Below are 21096 nucleotides of genomic sequence, written 5' to 3'. Positions count from 1 at the left end.
TTTGACATGTTTTGTGTCATTGGGAAAAGCCTATATCAACCCTTGATACAGTTTGGAAATCAACTTTGGATGTTTGTCAGACTGCCTTAAAATAGTTTGCTGCGCAGAGAGAATAAAGTGTTGTATCTGCAAAAATTCACCTCACCTCCGTCACAGACTGGTCTTCCCTGGCTGCCTGACCCTGCTGAGACCCCTGTCACTATCTGATCCTCTTAAGATGAGGCATGACAAAGAACTACCTTGGTGTACATTATATTATCCAAGAATAGAATCAATGGTTCATTAATTGAAATTACCATTATTCCCAGATCCCAGACTGTAGATTTAAACTGCTGTCATGTAGCTACTGTAATTCTAACCATCAATTCAAGAAGGAACTTTGTATCATTCACTGGTATTGTTAATATACTGCAAATTCATCTGAGCTCCATAGACTGGTCTTCCCTGGCTGTCTGACCCTGCTGGGACTKCTGTCACCATCTGATCCTGCTAAGACATGATTAGCATAGTGTTGTGTACTGACTGCACTAGAGGGCTGCATTCCCACAGGATGCCTGCCTTTTTTATGTTGTGAGCGGGAGCGGACGGTCAGACAGACGACTTTGGGATTGAAAATAATTTTTGTTGTGTCACAGATTATTTGGACATGGTCCTCTTTCTGCTTTGTGTGCGTTAGCCTACCGACTGGATTAAAAACACATATTTTTCACATCATTCACACACTCAGAATTCGCTGCTTCAACTTCAGTAGCTCTACCTCTCCTAGATGGGCGTGAGAGTTCAAGTGTGCCTAGTATGTGTGGTCTCATTGAAATAGACTAGGCCGTCTACATGGGCGGAGAATCACGTAGCAGTTTACTTGAATATAAAATAAAACTTATATTTGATTAGACTGTAGTTTACTACGGAGTCTGTAAATAAATATTGATCATGGAAAGAAGTGGAGGACGTTCAACCAACGTGAGTCGAAGTACAATAAAACATGTAATCCTAATCGAAAAGACTCAACGTGCACATAGGCTACTACGGTGAGCGAGCGTTGCGCCTTTTCATTTTCAATAAGTATTGATTACTCATTTGTCTCTGCCAGCAAATCGTGACCCCCCCGTCACCAGTGAAAGTCCCTTGCATTATAGGATGGGTAACTGAATAATCCGAAAAATGGATCATGCGGCCAAAACTGCGCCATTAGGCAGAACCTGCTTTGATTTAAAAGAAATACAGGAAGTCTATATACACTGTAGTTTGTTAATAACACCATCTGCTCTCATTTTCTCACAAAAGTCATTCAAAAATATCTAAATGCATATTTCCATGAATCTGATTGAGATCAAACGATTGGTATGCATTCTGTCGTTCTGCCCCTGAACAAGGCAGTTAACCCACTGTTCCTAGGCCGTCATTGTAAATAAGACTTTGTTCTTAACTGACTTGCCTAGTTAAATAAAAGGTTAAATAAAGTAAAATAAGATCTAACATAAAACACTTATTGATAGTTGTTTAAATGATTACTGTTATTCACTGCTTTGCTTGCTGTAGTTCTATAGGTATCTTAAAGATAATTGTTATGCCATATTGGGGTTCTCTGATATGATACCCATAAATGGAAGAGACTTGGATGACATTATTTCTGTACTCAGATGAAACATTCAATTTTAACAAAATACTTTATTTCACTTTCTGTTTTACTCTTCCGTTGGGTTAAGATGGAGGCCACAATTTTTTGTAACCTTTTCTTCCAGATTCAGTGGAAGCTAGAGAGAGGTGAATGTTAACCTTTCACTGCCAAGCACTCTTGGCACGGTCATTTACAAAAAAGACAAGGATGAAGAAAAATCGAATTGAAAAGCCAGGCAGGTATATTAAGCCTACCTACCACTGTACACATCTTCCAAGTTCTCAACAGTTCTAAAGCCAAACTAAATATATGTGCTCTAAACACACAAATAAATAAACCCTAACAAACACACAAAGTCTGCAATAAAGCCACAACATCTGTCATGTGTGTTTTGTTAATACATGTTTCAAARAAATCATTGTGTCAGGTCCAATTCCATTTCAATATAAGTCACTTGTTCAGATATGGAATCAGACAGGAATTGGGATGTAATTTGCCCCCCCGAACTCACTGAGGCAAAACACTAATGAATAATACCAGACATTCATTGACATGAAAACTACAGTCATTACCATAAGAAACAATAACAGATACAGTGACAGTCAGACCTATAATACCAACGAACGCAAACTTCTTCTGTTCTGTCCTGTAAGTGATCACAGTTTTTAAGTAAGGCAGGAGGGCCGGACAATGTTAGAAGTCCTGTTATTGGAACGTCGGRTCTGTCAATCACAAAGGCGGGAGGTGAATGTATCAGAAGTCTCTGTACTGTGATTAGAGTGTCAGCCAATCAGAAATCACTGTCATATTCCTCTATGACTACGTCCTCCTCCAGAAGGGCTGAGGTGGTCGTGGGCTGAGGCTGGGAGGCAGGGAGGTCTCCATCTGGTCCCCCAGCCCCTGGGCCCTGGCTGCCTGGTAGGAGAGGCTCCAGGGAGGGATCCCCCTCGTCTCCTGTCTCCCCAGAGAGGGTGCCCGAGGTTGGGTCGACAGATGAAGACACGAGCCCCCCCTCCTCCTCTTCCTCACTGTCCAACTCCAGTAGCCCTGGGTCTTTGTCTGTCAGAGCCTCCAGTTTCAACCTGGACAGATGCAGAGAGAGAGGAATACAATGTTTTTTTAAAGGAGGTCAGTGGCATAGAACATATGGAAGACAACTTCCCAATATGGTGCAAATATAGTAAAAGATCACTTATTGGTGATGTACCTGCCAGGCAACTTTCTGCGGGAAAGACGACCCACATCCTGAATGAAGGCTATCTGAGCTGTATGGGAGAGACAGAGAAGGAAAGGGGGGGGGGGGGGGGACAGAAAGAGAGGGACAGGGAGACATGGAAGGGGAGAGGGAGTCAGACGTGTTAGTACTGGGCTGTAACAAAAACCTTCACACCCAGTAGGTGGAGACCCCTTTACTGTTCTAACACAATACTCCAGTTAGTTTAGCAAGTTAGACTTGCATAACATGCTACAGGTGGGTTATCTTAGTAGCATGCAAGCTAATCAAACCTGTCTGGTGGCTCGTTTCCTTAATAGCAACCTTGATTAACGCCCTCAAACGGAAACTGAATGAAGAACAATGATATTCATTAAGACATATTGTACATGTCACTGACATCGACAGTAGGGGTGTGCCAACCTGGCCATACCTGTAAATTGACAGTTGATAGTCGGTTGATACTCGTGATTGGAAAGTGTTTTAATATGTCTAAATAGATTGTTGTTAAAACACCCATCTGCAAGTTTATAGACCAAAAAACCTGCAGATTATGAGCAGCGTGGAGGGGTGCATGTCTGTGTCCTCGATTTGCAGCGACAGTTTGCTGTCACTAAATCAGAATGCTCATCGGCAGCTCATATTTTGTCCCTAATATTTACATTTAACATTTAAGTCATTTAGCAGACGCTCTTATCCAGAGCGACTTACAAATTGGAAAGTTCATACATATTCATCCTGGTCCCCCCGTGGGGAATGAACCCACAACCCTGGCGTTGCAAGCGCCATGCTCTACCAACTGAACCACACGGGACCACAATATCGCCCCACTATGGTATCAAACGGGACCACGGGACCACACGGGACCACAATATCGCCCCACTATGGTATCAAACGTCCTCACCATTTGATTTAACATAGTACCAGGCTAACATGAGGCAGCATCGATATAAATGATCAGACCGTAAACATGCGAGGAGATGTGATCGGGTGAAATTATGAAGCAAAGCGAGTGGCCCATGCCTAAAATTAACACCAGCCACCTGGCAAATGTGGGTTGATTTTGGCATTGGTAGTTAAGATGTCTATTTCACCAGCCACGTTGGTGGGTGGTCAGGGCTCCACAGTGTTGAGCATTTCACTAGCATTTGTGAATTGAAATAGTCAAGTATGATCACATTCATATTCAAATAAATTCTGCAGTGGCTGTTTTGTTTCATAGCTGGTAAATTAAATCGCATAAAAGAACTATGAATCCTTTAGCCTATCCGACCTCCTGCTGCAACACTGCCTGGCAGGGAGCTGTGCGCACCTGAAGAGCGGATTGAAATATACCATTTTAGAAGAGCTGCTTGCCTTACAGGCATAAAAGTTGGTCTAATTTACATGAAACGAAAGTCTACTGAAGTGAGACTTTGTTCTTGTGTTTCTTGGCTATTTACCTTGTTTTGTTCACAAGCTATGTTATTTTTCACTGTTTGAGTTTCAACTGTTAGAGAAGAAAAGGCTGCTACTGGTCAGACTCTCAATCTCACAGGCACAAACACGTCTGAGTCACGTTACCAAGGTAACCTTAAACCCTTTAAAGGGCAGGGGAACATTTTTGTCTCATCTGTGATATTTTAGTTAAGACTAAGGTCACAAAAAAATGAAATGAAACAATAGACCATATTACTTCTTACTATGTTGAACTAAAATATTAAAATATCAGAAATGTTCCATACACACAAAAAGCTTATTTCTCTCAGATTTTGTGCACAAATTTGTTTACATCCCTGTTAGTGAGCAATTCTCCTTTGCTGCTGGACCAAAAGGTTCATTTTAGGCCCTGGAGTGGACAGAGAAATAAAGCTTCGCTCTAACCAATCAGAGCAGCAGGATCAACATACAGCCCCGCCCTTCTCTTTAGACAGGCAAACTAGCCATTCACAACATGTATCACCTCACACTTGATTTAACAATGCGTGCTGGCACCTGAAAATATATATATATTTTTTTAACAGATAAATCACACAAAAAATACTCGGATCATAATCGTGTCAGGAAAATTGCCCATATCCGATTCAATAGTGGTTTTGTTGGACTACTCGACACACCCCTAGTCGTCAGACACTAGTAGCAATAGCAAACCCAGGTTCAAGAGCGACACGGCTTTTAAATGCAAATCAAACCACCTGCCCTCTGCACTACTAATAACCATAGTCAAAACAACAGACCCTGTCCTTCATTTGAATGTGATCTGCATGTGTTTAACCTCGTAAGGAGGAGGACAGATCTCTTCTGTCTGCTGCTGTGGACAAGCAAGAATAAAAAGGACATTCTGTTTAGAGCTTCCAGACGTCCTGAGACACCAGACCGGGTCTCAGGGACAGCCAACTCCTGAGATCCTGTCCATCTCCACTCAGTTAGGTAAAGCTGCTTTACATTTGTATTTTTTTTGTACCTCACTTTTGTAATAATCTCCAAGGCTCTCTAAAATGTTAGAAATGGTGTGCATCTAGGGCATGGGTTGGAAACAGGTGGTCCACAGGTCCAAAAACGCCCACAAGTGATATTTTTTGCCCCTAAAAGTGTGTCACCGGGAATGAGTTTAATTTAGGAAATCCATTCTCAAGTTCTCTCACAAATCATATTTTTTATATGTTATCGTGTCTCAATGTAATCAAGGTATGAAATTATTGTTATTTTCAAATACAATCTGTTTTAGGGTTTAGTTGGTCAATTTACGTTGTACAAATTATTAGAATTATGCTGCAGCCCCTGACCATCCGCTTCAACAAAAAAAAGAACAGGCCGTGGCTGAATCGAGTTGTCTACTCGCCGTAAGGAAATTCAGATGGCTGAGGACCTTTTACTGAAGAATGTGTTTGTTTTCTATCATTGTGTTTTGCGCTGTGTACTGATGTAAATATAGATGTGTATAGATGTGAATAGATGTGTCAATATAGATGTGTATAGATGTTAATATAGATGTGTATAGATGTTAATATAGATGTGTATAGATGTTAATATAGATGTTAATATAGATGTGTATAGATATTAATATAGATGTGTATTGATGTTAATATAGATGTTAATATAGATGTGTATAGATGTTGATATAGATGTTAATATAGATGTTAATATAGATGTTAATATAGATGTGTATAGATATTAATATAGATGTGTATTGATGTTAATATAGATGTGTATAGATGTTGATATAGATGTTAATATAGATGTGTGTATAGATGTTAATATAGATGTGTGTATAGATGTTAATATAGATGTGTATATTGATGTTAATATAGATGTGTATATTGATGTTAATATAGATGTGTATAGATGTGTTAATATAGATGTGTATAGATGTAAATATAGATGTGTATAGATGTAAATATAGATGTGTTAATATAGATGTGTTAATATAGATGTGTATATAGATGTGAATATTTTCATGTGGGCTCATGTGGAAACTATCAAATAAAAGGTTCAACAAAGATGAGGATGTTTCTGTTCTGGTTATCTATTTCTATAATCTTTGATTGTGTGTGTGTATAATCTTTCATTCTAAGGTTGTAGGGCAATGCAGGTCACGTCACGTGTGTCTAACCTGGATTCCTCAAGGGGTTGCTGAGCTGGGCGAGATAAGGAAGTAGCTCTGTCTGGAGACTAACAGGCGTCAGGCAGAAACTGATGAAGAGAGACTGGGCAGCCTGGCAGTTCTCGCGGTACTGAAATCACACACACACACACACACACACACACACACACACACACACACACACACACACACACACACACACACACACACACACACACACACACACACACACACACACACACACACACACACACACACACACACACACACACACACATTAGGACTTCAGAAAGTCCCCTCATGTTACTGCTATCAACCCCAATGTGTGTGTGAAAGTGTTTCCTTCATAACCTTCTGACCTTTCACCTTATCTTGACCAGTAGCAAGTTGGGTTTGAGCTTGGGCCTGAATATGTGTGAGTGACTGTGAAAGCATGCGTGTGCATGCGCGTACATAAGTGTTTGTGTGCGCGTATGCGTGTTAAAGTTACCTTCTTGTTGACCAATAGCCAGTTGGGTTTGTGTAGGGGTCTGAAGCCACCAGCCACGTGACCAGAGTTGGAGTGTAGAAGACCTCTGGTGGCGACAGAAGAGCCGTACTCCGCCATGGTGCTACGAGACTACACACACACACACACACACACACAATGACACTGCCTGCTAGCCGGGAAACGTTTTGCAACAGTAACTCAATAGGCATATGCACTGCTTGTGATATGATACCAGTGGGGCATCATATGAAAAACTTGACTACGAGACAGTGTCCCAATCCAAGGCCTCAATGTTAGATTTAAATATTTCATAGCCTCATGGTCCTGACATTTTGACATCCAAGTGCTCGAAGTTGTCATGTCCATTTGGACAATGGTGTTTTCTCTATTCTTTAAAACCAGGAATTGTATTGGTTTGTGAACAGTGCTACTCACACTCCACTTGTGCAATCAGGATAAAACACAACTCTATAAAGGAACTGGGAAAGCCGAGGTCATTCTGAGAAATAAGGCAGGCGATTTGATTTCAACATCTGAACAAAGTGGACAGGCTYGRATGCTGATCAAACAGAGACMGACAGAAGGGTGTGTTCACAATTAAAACTGTTCTGCCTTGTTAGCTAGCAAATAGATCTGAAATGGACTAAACTAGACATATAACGATTAGCATAATGTTGATGAGACCGGTGTTAATTGTCTATAATATCTGCTACATACAGTCATTCATTATTAGTGAATGTGCATTATGCAAGGTTCTGGTAAAACATTGTTTTTACAAAAAGGACATTTTCAGAGACTTGAAAGACAGATCAGTGATTATTGCAAAAAAAGCTGATTAAACTATTTTGATCAAATAATTACATTATTAGTGGGTCTTATGATTGTGGAAGGCTTATATTTAGCCTAGGTATAATTTCACAAACCCTGAAGTCATTAGATTATTGCTGACTGTTTGAAATGCAGTTTATTTTACCTTTAAAATTGTACAACAAAAGGCAAATTTAGAGAAAATGTTATGAAACAAAAAATGGAGATACATATCGTGAAATCGGCCATGTTTGATTTTTAGGCCATAGGTCTACTAATAATTTTTAGGCCAGTCCTAGTGCTACTCACGCTCCACTCGGCAGTGAGGAAGTCAGCATCAGACAGGTACTCTGAGGCCCGGGCCACATCCTCCACATCAGAGAAGAACTCCAGGTAATTCTGTTGCAGGTACAGGCTGAAGAACTCTCCTGACATGTGGGAGCGTTCTACTACAGCCTGATAGGGGAGAGGGAGGTGGGGGTTATATGATGACACGTTAGGTCTGTCTATGTGTTGGTCTGTGTTGTACCTCTGGGTCCACCAGTAGCCTGTCTCTGTGGTGCTCTGAGAGGTGTGCAGGCAGACTGGGTCCTTGGGAACCTTCTGAACCCTCAGGGCTCTCCCCTGTCAATCATAAACACACCAGCCAATCAAAATCCATCCACTTCAACAGAGCCCCTCCTCCCAGCAATGTAACATTGTGGAACATTACTGTTACAATTGTGACGAACAGAGCTGTTCTGATTCCTTATTCTACATGTCAGAGACGCACGTTTGTTCTCTATAATACATCTCTATCTGAATGTTCCGCAATGTTGTATCTCTGCTGAATCTAAATGCTATGAAAAAGGCTTCCTCGCCATCTCTCTATTCCGTTCACACTGGACAGGTAAAAGCTATTTCCCCTGATAGGCTTTCACCATGTACTGCCCCATGTACTGCCGTCACTCACTCTTGCAGTAGAGGATCTTGCCGAGTGCCCTGAAGAGAAAGAGGGAGGCGTCTTTCCCCCCTATCGCCTGCTCCTTGTCCCGCCCCTCTGCATCTTTGGCTTTCCTCTTCCCACGCGCAGCCTTGACAACGGCTCTCCCCGACGAGGACGAGGTCGCCGTCGCCTTTCCCCTTTCCACTGCCCAGAACCCCTTCTTCATAGACTGGTCTGGAAGATTATAACCGTGGAGAACAGCTTTACAGGTGGGTCACTAACTTTAATATATGAATTACTTCAGCAGTTCATCATCAATAGACTACTGGTCTGTTGCCTTTCAGTCAGCAGTTCATCATCAATAGACTACTGGTCTATTACCTTTCAGTCAGCAGTTCATCATCAATAGACTACTGGTCTGTTACCTTTCAGTCAGCAGTTCATCAGTAGACTACTGTCTGTTACCTTTCAGTCAGCAGTTCATCAGTAGACTACTGGTCTGTTCCTTTCAGTCAGCAGTTCATCATCATAGACTACTGGTCTGTTACCTTTCAGTCAGCAGTTTCATCAGTAGACTACTGGTCTGTTACCTTTCAGTCAGCAGTTCATCAGTAGACTACTGGTCTGTTACCTTTCAGTCAGCAGTTCATCAGTAGACTACTGTCTGTTACCTTTCAGTCAGCAGTTCATCAGTAGACTACTGTCTGTTACCTTTTAGTCAGCAGTTATCATCAGTAGACTACTGGTCTGTTACCTTCAGTCAGAGTTCATCAGTAGACTACTGGTCTGTTACCTTTCAGTCAGCAGTTCATCAGTAGACTACTGGTCTATTACCTTTCAGTCAGCAGTTCATCAGTAGGCTACTGGTGTATTACCTTTCAGTCAGCAGTTCATCATCAGTAGACTACTGGTCTGTCGTAGTCTATTACCTTTCAGTCACAAATTCAGTCTGGGTCCTGGCTAAAGAGGCCGGTTTCTCTGACAGATTAAGCCTTGTCCTAGACTAAAAAAAAGCTCTTTAAAATGTAGAATTTCCATTGAATATGCGTCTTAGTCCAGGACTAGGCCATATGTGTCTAGGAAACCAAAAACCAAAAAGCTCTAGGTGTCACAATGCTAAACGGTTCGGAAGCCATTGATTTTAGACCAGTGGTCAACAGGATTAGGAGCAGCAGGTGACTGACCACTGAACTGTTGTGTGGCGCCCTCACCTGTGAGACAGGAGAACTGCAGGCTGTTGATGGCACTGCGGATGTCCCCAGAGGATCCTGAACACAGCAGCTCCAAAGCAGCCTTGTCAGGAACACACATCTTTCCTCCACTCTGTGGACACACACACACACACACACACGTTGACATCCAAAAAAGAACAGCACATACACACTCATGTACATTATTATTATTATTTTTTACATTTTACCTTTATTTAATTAGGCAAGGCAGTTAAGAACAAATTCTTATTTACAATAACGGRCTACCGGGGATCAGTGGGTTAACTGCCTTMTTCAGGGMCAGAATGACAGATTTTTACCTCGTTAGCTCGGGGATTCAATCCAGCAACCTTTCGGTTACTGGCCCAATGCTCTAACCACTAGGCTACATACACTCCCATGCACACAAAGACATGTTGTTTTACCTTTACTGCCTGTACAGACACAATTCGGCTCATAACTTTCATCATACTGGTGGGAGCCACAGGGTTAAAACTGGAAACAGAAGAAGAGGGCCACTGAGTTAGAGAAAGATAACCTGTCAACAATCTGCCTGATGTTGCTAATGTTCACTTCCTCCTATACATGTTTAGGGAACAGTGGGCAGTGTGTTGGGTTAGTGTACAGAGTTGACTGTGAAGTACCTGATGTTGCAGACCCCCAGCTCCTCCTGTACATGTTTAGGAAACAGCAGTCTGGAGCTGCTGTCTCCACTCAGACTGTCAGACACGATGAACAGCAGGGGACGCCGGCACGTCTTCACAAACCGCCTGACAGAGGAGGAACATGTACATACACACACAAATTAATACAGAACAAAACCTCAGTATTAATATCTTCTGCAGTCACAGTGAGTCCCTCAAAACACGACGAGCTCACCTCAGAATATCATGCAGGGACCCAGGCTGCCTGTAGAACTGGTTAGGAAAGTCCTGAGAGCGTGCAAGAGCGAGAGAGAAAGAAAGAGAGAAATTAACACCAGATACACAAATGTTGAACTCAATGTCAAAAAAAAWWWAAWAAAAATACGTAAAGCTTTTCTTACTACTGTAAACGTTTAAGTGCTGTGTTGTCGTGGCAACGATACTGTCTGTCTAGGTACTAAGTAGGTAGTGTACTGTACCTCCACCAGTATGAGCTTCCTGTCTGAGTCCGAGGCCCCTCCCTCTCCGCTCATCTGCAGACGGTTGTACTTGTTGGCCCTGAGAAGGAACTCCTGGAACAGGCCTGTTTGAGAGCTGCCATAGAAACCATTGAACCTCGAGTCTGGGGAGGAAGGAAGAAAATGGTAAAGTTCATGTGATTATGTGTTGGATGTACGCTGGCAATCCAACTGTTATTTGTCCAATGACGTTTATTGCGTCTACTTCTTGAACATACAGTACAATAAAACGAACGATCAACAAAAAACWAAAACGGGAAAACACAAAATAGAGGTACTAGCCTGTTTGGTCCAGACAGACCTCGGGCCTGTTTAGGAGGGTGCAACGTTACAAAAATGTACTAAACAGATAGGATAGTTTGTTATGTAGAATAAGGAATCATGTCAGCCCCACACAATCAATTTCTATCTGCAACGTTCAGAAAGTTTTACGCCACTGAATACACACCAGGTTTTTCTCACCTGGGTCGAAGGTCTGTCTGTAAGTGTCAGGGTCTGAGCGGTCTGCGCTGGGTCGGTACTCTGAGAGGCTGGAGGGGTTGCTCCACTCCTGCACCCTGTAGCCCAGTTCCTGGGCCAGAACCTGCACTGTAGCTGACTTCCCACACCCCGACGGACCGGTCAGCAGCAGGATAGCGCCACCCTGTGGACACAGTAAAATTTGAGTACTGAGAGCTTTCAGAAAACTTATGTTTAGATTAGATTTCATAGAAATGGGAAAATGTTTGGGGTGGGGCGGTGCAATAAAATGTGCTCGTGCACAATATATATATATATATTCAGATTTTTCATGGGGTGCTGTTGGTATAAATGAGCAGTAGGCCACGTTTTAGCTTTGATTTGGTGTATTATTCTCAATTGAAAACACAAATATTCTGAATTTGAAGTGCTAAAAGTGTCTCTAAAACTGAGATGAATGCATAGTGCCATAACAGTGATCAATAGCCATCTTTTGAGCTTTAAAAACATCAGAGCCAAACCTTTGCAGTCTTGGGGTCCACGTGTACTCTCATCCAATCCTCCACCTCTTCAATCTTCTTTTTGTGGACGGCCAGTTCAGCCTACACAAGGCCAAACAGAGATAAGTGTGTGATGAAATTCACAACTTCACTCCAGTGGGGTCTGGTGGTCTAGTCTTTCCCCCAGGATGGTTACCTGAGAGTGGGGTTTGTGTGTGTCCACCCAGGGCTCATCCTGGTCCCCCTGTGCAGGCTCTGTGGAGTTAGAGGTCTGGAGCTTGGAGGCGTTGGGGTCTGCCCTCCTCTTACGGAGGCGTTTGCTGCTGTTGGGGTCGGTGCTGGACGGCCGGGCCTTGCCAACCCAGGTACCTCCAGAGAGGGCTACGCCTCCAATGCCTGAGGAGAGGGAGGCATTGCCGAGGTGTTCACCGAATGATGGCTCCACCCAACGATCCAGCTGGGGGGAGAGAGATGTTAGTGAAGTGACAGTGCATCCTTTTAACGTGCTAGCGATCTACTTTGAACTCGCTCACAGACCCGCATCCACACTCGCACACCATGAACTCACTTTATTTGAGGCTACTTTTCCTCTCAGAAAAAGTTTTGACATCATAAGATGTGGTGCTTCACATTGACAAAAGGTGCCAGCTGGTCAATGCAAGACTGAGGAAGATGGAATAGAAAATTAGCTTATATCATAACGTATMCAGAAAACAGACTAGCTTAGCTAGCTAACGTAGRTACCTAGCGCCAATTTTACTAACGTTTGCTAGGAATTGAGTTTGCTACTGAGTAATAGCCATCTACGTGGCATAACTAAGTAGGAATAAGGTCGATTAAGTCACCAGAGCTACAATAGTAGCTAACACATCCAACGTTTCGAATAGTCTAGCTAACTCTAGTTGTCAAACAAGTTAACAAAGTAACGTTAAGCTAAAGTTGCTAGTTAGTTAGCTACCTACGCAGACTTCACTTCTCACGCACAAACCTAGCTAGATAAATGAAACAAAGTACGCATACCTTTCTTGGCCATCCTCTGAAGTAATTCCAAACTTTGAAAGTCACATGTATTATAACTTACGTTTGTAATAGAAACGCAAATACATAACAAACGTCGATTCAAAACACCACAACAGAGAGCGTTTTCCCTTTAAAATTGAGGTCCTTCTGCCAACGCGGCGCGCAATACCGACGTCACATTACTCACACGGGGTGCGTGTTCTCCAAATACACGATTCACGAAGCTTTGTTGTATTTTACTCATAAGTAACTTTGATTGAGTGGGTTACTGATTGTTACAAATTGTCTGGTTTTGTTAACAAAAGTAACGAACAAAATAGGAGAACTTTCCGAGTTCTAAGGTACCTGTATTTGGTCACGTGCAGTGCACGCAAGGCAAAGAAAAACAGCGATGAAAATCATGAAGCGACCAAATATTCTACTGACAGGTAATGTTAAACAAGTCCCCATCCAACGAGTTAACTATCTATTTAACTATCACCGTCTACCTGCCTCTATAACGATATTTAATTTGTAAGTTTATAGACCGTTCAGGGCGATTATGTGCRTGTGACTAGCCAATGATGCACCACAAATAAGCTCGAAAGATGCTGCGTGGTCGAAATTCCTGGTTGGTAACGTTAGCTAGCTACTAACGTTAGTAGGTGCTGTACCAAACAACCCCCTTCGTAACTTTGGCATCATTCACTTGCAAATTGTTTGCATAGATACCAAATTTAGAAATAGAAAAGTAGTATGTTTGGAACGTAGTTGCAGATGTACAACGGCGAAGTAGGCTAAATTTGAGGTAGCTCCCTACCTAGTTAGCACGTTGTTTATAATGATTATGCCATCCTGACAGGCACCCCTGGCGTAGGGAAGACCACCCTGGGAAAAGAGCTTGCCCAGAGGACAGGACTAACCTATGTCAATGTAGGCGACCTGGCACAAGAAGGTAAGAAGAGACACTAGGGGTCTATTCATTAGTCTGATCCCGTCGCAAAACGTTTTTCAATGGAAACCGTTAATTCCAAACGGAAAATGTTTTGCAGTGAAAACGAGTTTCTATTGGTCAGTTAGGCCCTTCCCCGTTCTTTGCGTTTGAGTCATAAAGGGTTTCTGTTGCGGAAAAAACGTTTTCCAAACGTATTCTGACWAATGAATGGACCCCAGGTGACCAAGTGCATAAGGGTACACTAGCTACAGTCTCTTCAGAAAGTATTCACACACCTCGTCTGTTTCCACATTTTATTGTTACAGCCTGAATTTAAAATGGATGAAATTGAGAGGAAAACATTGTCACTGGCCTACACACAACACCACATAATGTCAGTGGAATTATGTTATTTTACATTTTTACTAATTGATAACGAGTGAAAAGATTACATTTCTTGAGTCAATAAATATTCAACCCCTTTTGTTATGGCAAGCCTAAATAAGTTCAGGAGGAAAAATGTGCTTAACAAGTCACGTAATAAGTTGCATGGATGCACTCTGTGTGCAATAAGTGTTTAACATGTTTGTTTAAATAACTCTCTGTACCCCACACATACAATTATCTGTAAGGTCCCTCTGTCGAGCAGTGAATTTCAATCACAGATCGAACCACACAGATCAGGGAGGTTTTCCAACGCCTCGCAAAGAAGGGCACCTATTGGTAGATGGGTAAACATTTTTAATAAGCAGACATTGAAATATCCCTTTGAGCACGGTGAAGTTATTAAAGATACAGGCGTCCTTRCTAACTCAGTTGCCGGAGAGGAAGGAAACGTCTCAGGGATTTCACCATGAGGCCAGTGGTGACTTTAAAACAATTACAGAGTTTAATGTGGCTGTGATAGAAAAACTGAGAATGGATGAACAACATTGTAGTTACTCCATAATACTAGCCTAATTGACAGAGGGAAAAGAAGGAAGCCTGTACTGAATAAAAATWTCCTGTTTGCAACAAGGCACTAAAGCTTWGTGGCAAAYCAATTCACTTTTTATCCAGAGTACAGTGTTATGTTTGTGCAAATACAACACATTACTGAATACCACTCCATTTTGTTCAAGCATTTATTTATGTTTTATTTCACCATTATTTAACCAGGTAGGTCAGTTGAGAACACGTTCTCATTCACAACTGTGACCTGGCCAAGATGAAGCAAAGCACTGCGACAAAAACAAAAACACAGAGTTACACATAAACAAACGTACAGTCAATAACACAATAGAAAAATCTATGTACAGTGTGTGCAAATGTAGGTAGGTAGGTAGGTAGGCAATAAATCGGCCACAGAGGCGAAATAATTCAAGTTTAGCATTAAAAATTGAGTGATAGATGTGCAGATGATGATGTGCATGTAGAGATACTGGGGTGCAAAAGAGCAAGAGGATAAGTAACAGTTATGTGGGATGAGGTAGTTGGGTGTGTTATTGACTGATTGGCTGTGTACAGTACAGGTACAGTGATCGGTAAGCTGCTCTGACAGCTGATGCTTAAAGTTAGTGAGGGAGAAATAAGTCTCCAGCTTCAGTGATTTTTGCAATTTGTTCCAGTCATTGGCAGCAGAGGACTGGAAGGAAAGGCGGCCAAAGGAAGTTTTGGCTTTGGGGATGACCAGTGAAATATACCTGCTGGAGCGCGTACTATGGGTGGGTGTTGCTATGGTGACCAGTGAGCTGAGATAAGGTGGGACTTTACCTAGCATAGACTTATAGATGAGCATAGTGGTGGCTGCGTCATGTTATGGGTATGCTTATAATCGGACTGTGGAGTTTTGCAGGATAAAAAAGAAACGGAATGGAGCTAAGCACAGGCAAAATCAGAGAGGAAAACCTGTTATGTCTGCTTTCCACCAGACACTGGGAGATTACTTCACCTTTCAGCAGGACAATAACCTAAAACACAAGGCCAAATCTAACACTGGAGTTGCTTACCAAGACAGTGAATGTTCCTGAGTGGCTGGGTTACAGTTTTGACTTACATTACCAGTCAAAAGTTTGGATACACCTACACATTCCAGGGTTTTTCTTTATTTGTACTATTTTCTACATTGTAGAATAATAGTGAAGACATCAACACTTTGAAATACCACATATGGAATCATGTAGTAACCAAAAAAGTGTTAAACAAATCAAAATATATTTTATATTTCAGATTCTTCAAAGTAGCCACCCTTTGCCTTGACAGCTTTGCACACTCTTGGTATTCTCTCAAGCAGCTTTGAGGTAGTCACCTGGAATGCATTTCAATTAACAGGTGTGTCTTGTTAAAAGTTAATTTGTATAATTTCTTTCCTTAATGCAGCCACTGTGTCAAATTTCAAAAAAAACTTTACGGAAAAAGCATAATCTGAGAATGGCGCTCAGAGCCCAAACCAGCTAGAGAAATATCTGCCATGTTGGGTAGTCAACATTATTCATAAAGAAAATTATAAAAAATTCACTTACCTTTGATGATCTTAATCAGAATGCACTCCCAGGAATCGCAGTTCCACAATAAATGCTTGTTTTGTTCGATAATGTCCATCATTTATGTCCATTTATGTCCAATAGCTTCTTTTGTTAGGGCGTTTGGTAAACAATCCAAAAGCGCAATCTGGTCCATTCGGACGAAACGTTCAAAAAGTTATATTACAGGTCGAAGAAACTTGTCAAACTAAGTATAGAATCAATCTTTAGGAAGTTTTTATCATAGATGTTCAATATTGTTCCAACCGGAGAATTCTATTGTCTGTAGAAAAAGCACTGGAACAGAGAAAACCTCTCAAGTGAAAGCGCGTGACTGAGAACGAGGCTGTAGGCAGACCCCTGTCAAACAGCTCCCATCCGCCCCCCCCCCCCTTCACATCAGCAGCCTGAAACCACGTTCTGAAGACGGGTGACATCTAGTGAAGCCTTAGGAAGAGAAAAAATACCCATATCCCAAAGTGTATTCGATAGCGGTGAGTTCAAAAACTACAAACCTCAGATTTTCCACTTCCTGGTTGGATTTTTCTCAGGTTTTTGCCTGCCATATGAGTTCTGTAATACAATTATATGCATATCATAGCTTCTGGGCCTGAGTAACAGGCAATTTACTATGGGCATGCTTTTCAAACTRCCCAATGCTGCCCCCTATCCCAATGAAGTTAAWGTGCAGTCGCAAAAWCCATCAYGCGCTATGATGAAACTGGCTCTCATGAGGACCYCCACAGGAATGGAAGGCCCAGAGTTACCTCTGCTGCAGAGGATAAGTTTATTAGAGTTAACTGCACCTCAGATTGCAGCCCAAATAATTGCTTCACAGAATTCAAGTAACAGACACATCTCAACATCAACTGTTCAGCGGAGACTGCGTGAATCAGGCKTTMATGGTCGAATTGCTGCAAAGAAACCACTGCTAAAGGACACTGATAAMAAYAAGAGACTTGCTTGGGCCAAGAAACACGAGCAATGGARATTAGACTGGTGGAAATCTGTCCTTTGGTRTGATGAGTCCAAATTTTAGATTTTTGGTTCCAACCACTGTGTCTTTGTGAGATGCAGAGTCTGTGATTTATTTAGAATTCAAAGCACACTTAACCAGCATGGCTACCACAGCATTCTGCAGYGATACGCCATCCTATCTGGTTTGTGTTTAGTGGGACTATCATTTGTTTTTCAACAGTACAATGACCCAAAACACACCTCCAGGCTGTGTAAGGGCTATTTGACKAAGAAGGAGAGTGATGGGTTGCTGCATCTGATGACTTGGCCTTCCCAATCACTCGCCCTCAACCCAATAGAGATGGTTTGGGATGAGTTGGACTGCAGAGTGAAGGACAAGGAGACAACAAGTGCTCAGCATGTGTGGGAACTCCTTCAAGACTGTTGGAAAAGCATTCCAGGTGAAGCTGGTTGAGAAAATGGTAAGAGTGTGCAAAGTTGTTWTCAAGGCAAKGGGTTGCTACTTTGAAGAATCTCAAATATAAAATGTATTTTAATATAACACTTTTTGGGTTACATGATTCCATATGTGTTATCTCATAGTTTTGATGTCTTCACTATTATTCMACAATGTAAAAAAAATAAAGAAAAACCCTTGAATGAGGAGGTGTGTCAACTTTTGACTGGTACTGTAAATCTACTTGAAAATCTATGGCAAGACCTGAAAATAGTTGTCTGGCAATGATCAGCAACTAATTTGACAGAGCTTGAATAATTTAGAAAAGAATAATGGGCAAATGTTGAACAATCCAGGTGTGAAAAGCTCTTAGAGACTCAAAGACTCAAAGCTTTAAATCACTGCCAAATGTTTGACTTGGGTGTGAGTACTTARGTAAATTAGGAATGTCCTATATTTCTCTTCAATACATTTTGCTAAAATTTCTAAAAACATGTTTTTACTTTATTGYTGAGGGGGGYAAAAAAKCAGATTTAATCKATTTTGAATTTGGGCTGTAATAAGTCAAGGGTATGAATACTTTCTGAAGCCACTGTATGTATCATAACACTACCCCATCACGACTCATTGTGTTTTCACCTGACGGGAGTAGAAATAGGCCCATATCTGATTATTAGTTTTGGAGAGCATGCTGATGATGTTTGTCTTGGTCTCTTCAGGGCAGCTGTTTGATGGATTTGATGAAGAGTACCAGTGCCCAGTGTTGGATGAAGACCGGGTGAGTCTTATTTCATCTAAAACAGTCTATTCACATCTCATGACAAAGCCTGTGTATTTTAGGTACTGCAGTTACCCGCCACACGACTTGTGTGTTTTTGTTTCCCCTCGCTGTGTTTTTTAAGGCTGATTGTTTTACTACCTTGTTCCAGGTGGTGGATGAGCTGGAGGATAAGATGGGGGACGGAGGGGTGATAGTGGACTACCACGGCTGTGACTTCTTCCCAGAGCGCTGGTTTCAGATTGTCTTCGTGCTCCGCACAGACAACACCAACCTCTACAGCCGGCTGGAGGGCAGGTGTGTTTCTCCTGGCAAATTGAAAAAGGTTTAACAGTGTATTTGCTAGACGTCGCGAACACGGACTACATTATCACTGCCGTGCTGTTTTCCAAATGGGCTACAGACACCATGACCCTGTGTGCGCCTCCTTCTTACTTTCTCTTTTCTTCATACTATCGTGCCAACCCAAATATTTTTACGCTGGCTGAGAGGTTTTATTTGCTCGATGTGCTTTCAACACGGTTCCAGCTACTATGGTTGGCGCATAAACAGGCCAGTGGTTTGCAAGCCAGTATGGCTCGGCTCAGTAGTCTAAAAAGGGTCTCTCTCTCTCTCCTACAACTCGCTGACATGCTCCTCCCTTTCCTTCTCCTTCATGGGGGGGGGCTACATAGGGAAGTGTTTTGTACAATCTCTTATTTCTCTGTGTACCCCCTGTAGAAGAAATGCAAAACACACACACAGAGAGAGAGAGACTGTACAAAACACTTCCCTCTTCCCTGGTAAGACCCTATGGAYGATTCAGGAAGGTCTAACACATTATGTGTATTTTTCTCTCTCTTTCTCTCTCTCCACAGGGGCTACACAGGGAAGAAATTGCAGGACAATGTCCAGTGTGAGATCTTCCAGACCATCTATGAGGAGGCCATGGAGGCCTACAAGGAGGAGATTGTCCACCAGTTGCCCAGCAACGAGCCTGAGGACCTGGAGCGCAACCTGGAGCAGGTAGTCCAGTGGATAGAGCAGTGGGTGAAGGACAACAACTAGCATGGACACAAACCCTAGAAACCAAAACAGTGCATGGCTGGAATCTTCTTCATACTAGAAAAAACATACCAATGGACTCTTTGTTTGTTGAAAAAAAAAAAAAAATCTATATGCCTTTAACTTATAGCAATCGCACACATACTAGGATAGTACTGAGGCTTTAAATCCTGGTCCTGGTTTTGGTCTTGATTCTGATCCTGGTTTTYGTTCGAGCACAACATGTATCACACCTGATTCTGAATTGATCAACCAATCATTGAGTTGTTGAAATGGGTGTGATAGTCTTGGACTGGAACAAAAATATGCCCCAGGTCTGAAAAATMAAATTCATCTAGCATAGTTGACAACATTGATGACATAAAATTGGTAAACAGTACACTCTATTGTAGACGTGTTTACAGTCTAAGACAGGGGTGTCAAACTCATTCCACGGAGGGCCTAGTGTCTGCAGGTTTTTGGTTTTTCCTTTCAATAAAGCCCTAGACAACCAGGTGTGGGGAGTTCCTAACTAATTAGTGATGTTAATTCATCAATCAAGTACAAGGGAGGAGCGAAAACCCGCAGACACTCGGCCCCCCGTGGAATGAGTTTGACACCTGTGGTCTAACACATGGACAAGCATGGTTCCCTCACTGAGCAGAGGCCCAGTGTAATGATAATAAATATTTACGGCTCAAGTGGCAGCCTGTTTGCTATATAGTGCACTAATTTTGACCAGGGCCTCGGACACTGGTCGACGGTAGTGCACTATATGTGGTAGCTGGTGTCAGTTAGYATGCACCCATTGGCTGTGTTTATTCCCTTCTTGGACTGTATGGTTAACCACACCTTCATTTAGGATGAAAGCTAGGGCAGTAAGCATGTTTGGATACTGACTTGTGTTGCAAGAGCTGTTCATGTACAAGCTAGATGTCATGAAACYCCATGTCATCACAAGATTTGGGCAGTATTCAAGTCCAAATGCATGCGTCACTATATCTCTACTCTGCTAAGGGAAATGTTTTGTCGTTTTATAGAGTCTTTAAGGATGGGCAAAATTGAATGTGTATTAGTTGGATGCATGCTGCATTTTCTTGTGGCATAGATTGATTTAAAACTGATTACAATTTATTTTGCATTTATTGCATTGCAATGATTTATCTACATAAAAAAAYAACATGCCTTTTGGTTAAATGTGTTTTTTTTGTACATTTTTTTTTTTTTTGAATAGTATTATCTTTTAAATTCATAATTTCTTGTGGACATTGGTAGCCATAAACCTCGTCATGTCATTCAGATTTCAACAACACTTAATAATGCAGGAATTATGTTTTTGCCAGAAGTTTTTTTTCATTTTTATTTTTCATTTTAGGTTTTATATTTCCATTTTATTTTGAAAAGATGCATGAAACATTTCATTTTGTCCTCATACCGCTAGTATTTCCATGAAATACTCACAGGTTTTAACAGTAGACA

The 21096-nt window shown here is 41.8% G+C and overlaps 3 protein-coding genes across 3 annotated transcripts; 1 reads left to right on the top strand and 2 right to left on the bottom strand.

Annotated features, from left to right (window-relative positions):
* Nucleotides 1–2292: 2292 nt before the first annotated feature.
* On the bottom strand, nt 2293–13143 carry rad17 (RAD17 checkpoint clamp loader component). Its single transcript, XM_024136175.2, has 17 exons — nt 12989–13143; nt 12537–12631; nt 12165–12425; nt 11990–12070; nt 11472–11652; nt 10971–11113; nt 10727–10779; nt 10492–10617; nt 10273–10342; nt 9848–9959; nt 8664–8870; nt 8241–8335; nt 8021–8167; nt 6905–7033; nt 6424–6544; nt 2826–2883; nt 2293–2700 (listed from the first exon to the last, which is right to left on the bottom strand). Exons 2-17 carry the CDS (start codon nt 12579–12581, stop codon nt 2409–2411), a joined length of 2121 nt encoding a protein of 706 aa, XP_023991943.1. The 5' UTR covers nt 12582–12631; nt 12989–13143; the 3' UTR covers nt 2293–2408.
* On the bottom strand, nt 5733–6379 carry LOC139024006 (guanine nucleotide exchange factor subunit RIC1). The gene is made up of 2 exons (XM_070438341.1): nt 6013–6379; nt 5733–5871 (listed from the first exon to the last, which is right to left on the bottom strand). Exons 1-2 carry the CDS (start codon nt 6277–6279, stop codon nt 5815–5817), a joined length of 324 nt encoding a protein of 107 aa, XP_070294442.1. The 5' UTR covers nt 6280–6379; the 3' UTR covers nt 5733–5814.
* Nucleotides 13144–13148: 5 nt separating the features above from the next.
* On the top strand, nt 13149–19954 carry ak6 (adenylate kinase 6). The gene is made up of 5 exons (XM_024136176.2): nt 13149–13416; nt 13830–13922; nt 18536–18594; nt 18746–18891; nt 19452–19954. Exons 1-5 carry the CDS (start codon nt 13380–13382, stop codon nt 19639–19641), a joined length of 525 nt encoding a protein of 174 aa, XP_023991944.1. The 5' UTR covers nt 13149–13379; the 3' UTR covers nt 19642–19954.
* Nucleotides 19955–21096: the final 1142 nt, after the last annotated feature.

Source organism: Salvelinus sp. IW2-2015, unplaced genomic scaffold (genome assembly GCF_002910315.2).
Source record: "Salvelinus sp. IW2-2015 unplaced genomic scaffold, ASM291031v2 Un_scaffold793, whole genome shotgun sequence".
Classification (NCBI taxonomy): domain Eukaryota; kingdom Metazoa; phylum Chordata; class Actinopteri; order Salmoniformes; family Salmonidae; genus Salvelinus; species Salvelinus sp. IW2-2015.
The sequence above is the reverse complement of the archived record's forward strand: the minus strand, read 5'-3'. Positions and strand labels throughout refer to the sequence as shown.

Coding starts and splice junctions, on each gene's coding strand:
- ak6 (XM_024136176.2), top strand. CDS start 13,380: ATGAAAATCATGAAGCGACCAAATATTCTACTGACAG. Junction 13,923..18,535: donor AGGCGACCTGGCACAAGAAG/GTAAGAAGAGAC, acceptor TGGTCTCTTCAG/GGCAGCTGTTTGATGGATTT. Junction 18,595..18,745: donor CAGTGTTGGATGAAGACCGG/GTGAGTCTTATT, acceptor ACCTTGTTCCAG/GTGGTGGATGAGCTGGAGGA.
- rad17 (XM_024136175.2), bottom strand. CDS start 12,581: ATGATGTCAAAACTTTTTCTGAGAGGAAAAGTAGCCTCAAATAAA. Junction 10,618..10,726: donor TCCCTGCATGATATTCTGAG/GTGAGCTCGTCG, acceptor CTCCTCTGTCAG/GCGGTTTGTGAAGACGTGCC. Junction 8,168..8,240: donor GGCTACTGGTGGACCCAGAG/GTACAACACAGA, acceptor CTCCCCTATCAG/GCTGTAGTAGAACGCTCCCA.
- LOC139024006 (XM_070438341.1), bottom strand. CDS start 6,279: ATGAGCCCACATGAAAATATTCACATCTATATACACATCTATATTAAC. Junction 5,872..6,012: donor TCAACATCTATACACATCTA/TATTAACATCAA, acceptor ACATCTATATTA/ATATCTATACACATCTATAT.